At 31.8% G+C, this 7,815-nt stretch overlaps 1 protein-coding gene across 2 annotated transcripts in view; it reads right to left on the bottom strand.

Annotated features, from left to right (window-relative positions):
• LOC139485653 (uncharacterized) overlaps positions 1-7,815 on the bottom strand; it is a 48,162-nt gene that overhangs the window by 21,047 nt on the left and 19,300 nt on the right. The window contains exon 1 of one of the 2 annotated variants that reach the window (XM_071270276.1): positions 7,597-7,703. The exons of the other annotated variant lie outside the window; for it this stretch is intronic. Coding sequence (XP_071126377.1) covers positions 7,597-7,657 — 61 coding nt within the window. The 5' untranslated portion in view covers positions 7,658-7,703. Of the gene's footprint in view, positions 1-7,596; positions 7,704-7,815 lie in introns of those variants that run through there. 2 annotated transcript variants of the gene reach the window in all.

A 7,815-nucleotide genomic window follows, 5' to 3' on the forward strand; every position in this document is an offset into this window, starting at 1 on the left:
TAATCATGTCATATTTTTGTGTCATAGTTGTTTTCAAGAAGACACATTTGGTTTCTAGACAATAACTTGAGTATAAGTGAATGGATCTCTATGAAACTTTAATACACAAAAGGAAGATTAGAATTGATTTTGGTACAACATTATTGGGGAGGGTTCTTTTCCAAATTTTGGGGTTTTCTTCCAAAAATTACCTTATTTACATTGATTATACTCGTCTAGTATTATATATAGATGCAACAAATAGTGATTTGGCAGGAGATGCACTCAAAATAGGGTATTTTTTATTTAATATTTTATCTGTAATTTGTGCACTTTTCCAATGATATGTACTTCTTGATAATGTCTATGTGAGTATCATGATGAAGAAAATATATTTAGTAAGTATATATTCACAATTGACCTGCTCAAGTGCACTGCAAAAGGATCTTCTTTCCCTTCAATTCCAAAAATTACACATGATTGTTTGTTCTCACAGAAACACATGAGTTATTTGGTAAATAAAACACTTGTCATTGTTTGAAACTTTCAATAATAAAAATTTAGTAAATAAAACACTTGTCATTGTTTGAAACTTTCAATAATAAAAATTTAGTTTAGCCTGTTTGAAAGTTTCAATGATTATGAACATTTTTAACAGAAAATGTACAAAACACTTGATAAAATTGCATTATCTGCAGAATTATTGATATCTTTCCTCACAATATATTCACAAGTACATTAGAACTAACATATTGTCCATGCTATTCTGATCTGAGTTTTTATTCATACATATACTGGCATGGCTGGTGCTGTTTTAAGTTCTCTTCTTTTTCTGTTTCTTGAGAAGTATTTGTTTAACCTGTTCAGTCACTATAAAGTGTTACAATTCTTATTTAGACGCAACACATAAATAGTGACCAAAAAGGTACTGCTTTCACATGAGAGAAGCTAGAAAAAAAATTAAATGTACACATTTTCAATATTTTTTTAGGACTTACTATCATATGAAATTAAGGAGATATGTAGTTAGAGACTGCTGCTGAATAGAAATATGTGGGTTCACCTGATACCTGTTTTTAAATTAGTCCATATATTGAAGTTTAAAGGATCCAAAACTAAAACATGTTTGATTCTAACTGACATAAATATATTTTATATGCTAAACATACATCTGAGGTTGTATCAGGCTGTGCATGGTGAAGCATTTTATTGCCTTTAGGTTTGTACTTTTTTTTGTTTTGGTCATGAAAACAAATTTGTAGTTCTGATGTACTAGACAAAAGTTTATTCTATGCTAATTTTGTAGACTATCCTTGTTTACAATATAGATACATCATTTTAATTTTGAGTCCATGTAGAGTCATTGAAAAATGGGTTTGAAATTACATCTAAACAATCCATGATACTGTAATGAGGTGAGTACCCAAATTCCATACATCATTACATGTATGGTTACTTTCAAATCCTTAAAACTGGGATATAAACATAAATTTTGTTTTATTTCTTCAAATATTTCAAACAATTTGACATTATTTAATACTTTAAACTATTTTTTTTTAAGAAAACTCAAAAGGATGCTGGTAACAAATTTAATTTGCTCATTTTAAAAAGATGATAATAAGATAACTTCACATGGTGAAAGCAAACTTAGTAAAATTTTTGAAGGTTTTTTTTGCTGAATAGGTGCAATTTGGTCACTGAGTATAATTTTGGTACTGTGAGGTTATATAACCATAAGTGTGTATTGCTAAATAGGTTGAAATGTGAACCTGATAGTGATATAGCGATAAAGTACTTGGTAGAGTGAAAATGTTTTGATTAGGTTTAAACTGATGCATAAAATATGCAGGCCACTGTTGCAGCTTGAATTTTAAAGGATGTAGCCCACATACTTCCAAGTAACATGCCCTGTATATACCTATCAAAGTTCTCATTCTCATGGGTTAAAATAAATCCATCTTCCAATAAAATCCAATTTTGGACAATATGGGAGCATACAAGGCCCATACAATATATACAGTAGTCAGTTCTAAATGTACTACTCAGACACAAGTTTCCTTTTATGAATAAACTAAGAGGGAGAAAACAAAACAGTTTCCATCTCCTGGGACTGTACATACTGTATATGGTGTGACATAATCATAGAAAAGATTTGTTGAGATTTTGCCAAAGAAGTACAGAATTAGAAGATTGTGAATTATTTGAATATTTGTTTGTGTTCTAAACTTTTGTTAAGTTTTGAATTAGTCTGTGGGCTACCATAGGATCCAGAGGGGGCGGTCCGTGGGGAAAAAATGTTGATTATACAGGTAATCACTGAAGCCTGAAGCATGACTGGAGCACCCCGTCAGCGCCCCCCCCCCCTTTTATGAAAAATGCTGGATTCGCCATTGACTCCATGAATAACCGTGACAACCAGTCAACAGTATAATTATCACTGTTCCTTGATTTGGGGAATAATGTGGCAGATGAACATAAGTAGTCGTGGTCAACCAATTCACCGAAGTTTACCCCGCATGCCGCATGGCCATTATAAAAAAAAAAATCCGAAATGTATTGCTTGCGGAGTTCTTTTCTGTGTTCCCATGCCTGGACGGAACTTTTACACTAAATATGTTATCGTTAACTGAGATTGTGTGACTTTTAAATGAAGTACCTGTGATTTTTAGGTAATTTGTTTTGACTTCACTGATAATGGAATGTTGAAGCAGACGAAACATGGCGTCAGATGTTGTTGTCCTCACTTCGGTAATTTCCGTGGTACAATTAAATTTAGATAAGCTTCACAAGTTACAAAAATTTCTGAATTCTTGTTTTTGCAAACAAATAGAAATTCATGTCGTATTAAACATTGTAATTTTTCCGATCTGTCCCGTTTTTACAAGATCGCGTTGAAACGTTAAATTTGGCCGCCATTAAAAAAATAAAATCGTACGAGATTTAACGAGAGTGACGAAACTTTTCAGATGGGTCGTCTAGAAAGAGTTATCGTTCTTTGTCCCAAAACGATGCTTCTACCATAAGTGCCAGCATAGCTGGCATATAAGCATACATGTATAAACTTTGAATCTTTTTTATTAGACGAAACGCGCGACTATAATCCTGGTATCTATGATGAGTTAATTTACAACCAATGGGTCGATGCAACTACTGGTAGAGTTTGAATTCCCCGAGGGTATCACCAGCCCAGTAGTCAGCATAGAAATGAATTTATCATTGATATGGTCATATTTGTGATATTGATATATTTGTATTTTTTGTCGAAAATAGTTATTTAGGTAAACTTAGTGAGTATCCGTTATATAACAATCATTTGCAAATCGAGTTGTAAATGCATCAAAACATTATTCAATGCAAATACCAATTATTAAAAAAAGCGAATAATGATATTAATTGATATATTTGAAATTCTTGTTTTCAAATTGGCCATCATCCAATATAGCCACCAGTACTTCAATATCCAAAGTCCTCAGATGATAGTCTTTGTCATTAGTGATTACTCTACCAAATACGATCAAAAAACTGGTGAAGCTATTAATTATTTTTGTGATTTCTGTTGATTGATGGAGGCCATTTTAAATTGGGCGCCAAGAGCGGCCATATTTATATTCTGATTTGGGTGCATAGCTATAAATGTTGGTTATGACCTACACTTAAACTCTGCAAAGTTTGATGTTTTTACCACAATCTTAACAATTGTTTCACAACTCAATGCTCTTCAACTTCGTACTTTATTTGGCCTTTTTAACTTTTTTTAATTCGAGCATCAATGATAGGTCATTTGTAGATGAAACTATCGCGTATAAAATCTGAATCTTTTTTACTAGACGAAACGCGCGACTGGTGTAAATTCAAGTTTTAATCCTCGTATCTATGATAATTTTATTTATACATCTTTGTCTATACATTTTTGTTTAAACATCTATGTTTATACATCTATGTCTATACATCTATGTTTATACATCTATGTGTATACGTCTTTGTGTATACATCTATGTTTAAACATCTACGTTTATACATCTACGTTTAAACATCTACGTTTATACATCTATGTGGATACATCTCTGTTTATACATCTATGTGTATACATCTATGTTTATACATCTATGTTTAAACATCTACGTTTATACATCTATGTTTAAACATCTATACGTTTATACGTTTATGTGTATACATCTATGTGTATACATCTATGTTTATTCATCTACGTTTATACATCTATATATCGAAAAGAAGATGTGGTATGATTGTCAATGAGACAATTGTCCACAAAGGACCAAAATGAAACAGACATTAACAGCTATAGGTCTCCGTACGGCCTTCAAAAATGAGCAAAGCCCATAGCGCATAGGCAGCTATAAAAGGCCCCGATAAGACAATGTAAAACAATTCAAACGAGAAAACTAACGGCCTTATTTATATAAAAAAAAAAATGAACGAAAAACACATCCGTATGTTTATACATCTACGTTTATACATCTACGTTTATACATCTACGTGTATACATCTATGTTTATACATCTATGTATGTTAAAGCATCTATGAAATTACAGTGAAAAATATGAAAAATAGATAATATAATACTGATTACAGAAATGTACAATGTTTAAAGTAAAGAAATCATACGATTACAGATAAATTTTGATTTATAGTCATACAATGTCATTATGATTTTACATCATTCTTTTGAGGATTCATAAATAAATAATAAAGAAACTAGAGGTTCCCAATAGCATGTGTCGCTCACCTGCATCTACTGTTGTTTTCGATATCATGTAAAATAAGTTTAAAACCATAATTAATAGTCTAAGATACCCTAATATTAATTGAGGCAATTCTGTTGGCCCAGTGGTTAAACAAAAGCAGGTCCTCCCATTGTAGTCTTATAATAGTTACTGAAGACCCCTTATTGAAATTAGTTTCAAAGTTGTGACATTTGCAATAGTTTTTTTTTCCATTGTAGACCCCAAGGTTTTATTTAGCCTTTGCAGACATGTTGGTTGGATGACTGGCGCATTTGACACATTCTTCAGTCAACATACCTTATTTAAAATTGGTGCTAATTTAACTTTTATTCTATTTGGACCAGTAGATTAAGTGGTAAATCTTTTGTAAAATATTACACAAATTTACGAAAAAAATGATATAAAGGGCAATAACTTCATAAGGAATCAATTGAAAATTTAAACTGGAATCCGCTTGTATTACGCTTCACTTAAACAACCGCTATGGCCCGATTTTTGCCCTGGAGATTTTAACGAGATTTCACGTTACTATGTTACATAGCAACGTCACTGTACCACATCCGGAATATTAACAAAAATGTAAACAAAACAGACGACAGTAGTTTTTAACAATTAACAAGAATTGAAAGAAATTTTAGAATCAGACTAGAGAAAAACATTAATATACATTGTAAAAATAGAAGCAAAAGAAATTATTACATGTAACAATGGAGAAAATGTTGAAAATCTTACACCTTCATCACCGAAATCAACCCACATGTCAACTTCCAGTAATATTTCAACACCACAAAATTGTAACACTGTGAGAAAACAGCTTGGGGACATATCAAATATTACATGCACGCCAATCAGACCCAAGCATGATACGCTTAATGATTCTGGGATATTACTGTCTACACCTGAAATTGAAACAAATAGTCTTAATAGGAAAAACAAATCAAATAGTACAGTTACATGTAGTAAAGAATTATTTAAGGATACACCTATAAATGTTGAATGTCATGATCACATCTATAGTGTTGTTAGTACACACAGGAAGAGATTAAAAATTAAGTCTACAAAAGAAACTTTACCCAAAGAAGAAGAGACATTAGCAGTGAAAAGTCTGAAAAAAATAATAGTCAAACAACAACAATATGATAATTTATCACCAATAGAATTCTAGCTGAAATCGTGCCACTTGGATCCAGATCTGCACTTGTATATAAACTCTTTTAAAGTATGATTCCTTCAAACATCTTATAACTGATGAACTGATGAAAATATTATCCAACCAGCATGATATTTAAAAAAACAGAAAAAGAGGCAAACTTAGTGTATGGGAAATCATTTGAGGATATGATAAATTTTAATTGGAGTCAAATTGTAGAAGAACTTTGTGATGAATTCCCAGTTTTATGTCGCACAATATTGAATTTTATGCTACCAGATAACTTGACAGAAAAAAACAAAGTCTGATCGAATTACATCAATGGTCCCGAGGATAGGGTTTATTTACTCTTTGCTTGCACAGAGTCGCAACCAAGAATTGAACAAGGTTCAGCACGTGATTAATACAATATTGTTTGACAACTTGTGTGAACTAAAGGTAAATTAAAGTTAATATATATACACTAAGGCCCTAAAAGGGGTGGGGGTGGGGGAAGGGGGGGGGGGGGGTTACTATGAATTTACTGCGATTTTTATTTCAAATTTCTAAATAAGTTATGATACACATTATAACACAATTACTTAATTACTTAGTCCATGAATTTAGACTTAAAATAAAATATATATATAATACAATTACAATAGGGATAATATAACTTTATTCCCCAAAAAGCATATGATAAATCAAATCAAATTTGGGTTAAATGTACCTGCTTTGAGTCTATTTTAAATCAACTAATTTGTTTTCTTGAAACATGAAACATGAAACATTTCATTACACTAAAGGCCTCTCATGAGGCATGATAGTACAACAATATAACAAATAAGATATAATGCATGAACAAACATATTTACAAATGCATGAATAAATGGGAAGGTAAATATCATTTGTAAATTGACATTACAATTTTACAGAACTTGGCTAAGCCAACAAGAACAAATTTATCTTTGCTGTTCATTAAATTGGAGAAACTCATAGTATTTTTAACTTTACAAATTCTTATTTTACTCAAATTTGTATAAGAGTTACCTCCCATTCAATATAAAAAAAATCAGATAAAAAATCAGATTTGGCGTAAAAGAGCTGGGACATAAGATACCAAAGGGACAGGAAAACTTGTAAATCGAAAATGAACTGACAACGCCATGGCTAAAAAGAAAAAAGACATACAGAAATAATAGTAAACATGTCATAACATAGAAAACTATAGATTAAGCAACACGAACCCCACCAAAAACTGGGTGTGGTCTCAGATGCTCCTTAAGGGTAAAACAGATTCTACTCCACATGTGGCACCCGTCTCAATGCTCAAGTTATTATTAATCCGGTAAATGGTCTAATTCGGTAGGCAACATTCGTGAAAAGGGAAGGGTTGTAGTTATGGCATGAGGAACATATCAGATATCATCTGTGAAACGGTTATAGGACACATTTCTAAAACTAAATACTTTATTGATGATTGTAGCCAAATGTCGTAAAATTTGAGCCAGCAGTTTTTTCAGGAAAAATCTTTTTTTTTTAATTTAACAGAGGACGACGACGGACGACGGACGACGGACACAAAGTGCTGAGAAAAGACCACTGGCCCAATGGTCCAGGGGATTTAAGAGAAATGTCAGACCCAATCCTGACTCTCATATTCACACTAAAGAAACATTAATACATCTGTTCAAACAGAAACACAAATAACGTACGTTAAATTACATGCTTGTCTGTACTTACACCAGTTAAACCGTTTACCATACTCGGAATATGGATCGAATAGGATATTACCACAATACATCCCTTCAGTTTCATAATCTACATAAACATAACAAAGACAGTGAGACAACTAGTTATTTTGAGCAAAGCGATAAATATGATGAACATCTGTTATCTTATACTTCAAAGTTCAATCATGATAATGAATATGTGTATTTTCGTCGACCTATAATAACTTTT

This window comes from Mytilus edulis, chromosome 8, assembly GCF_963676685.1.
Source record: "Mytilus edulis chromosome 8, xbMytEdul2.2, whole genome shotgun sequence".
Taxonomy (NCBI): domain Eukaryota; kingdom Metazoa; phylum Mollusca; class Bivalvia; order Mytilida; family Mytilidae; genus Mytilus; species Mytilus edulis.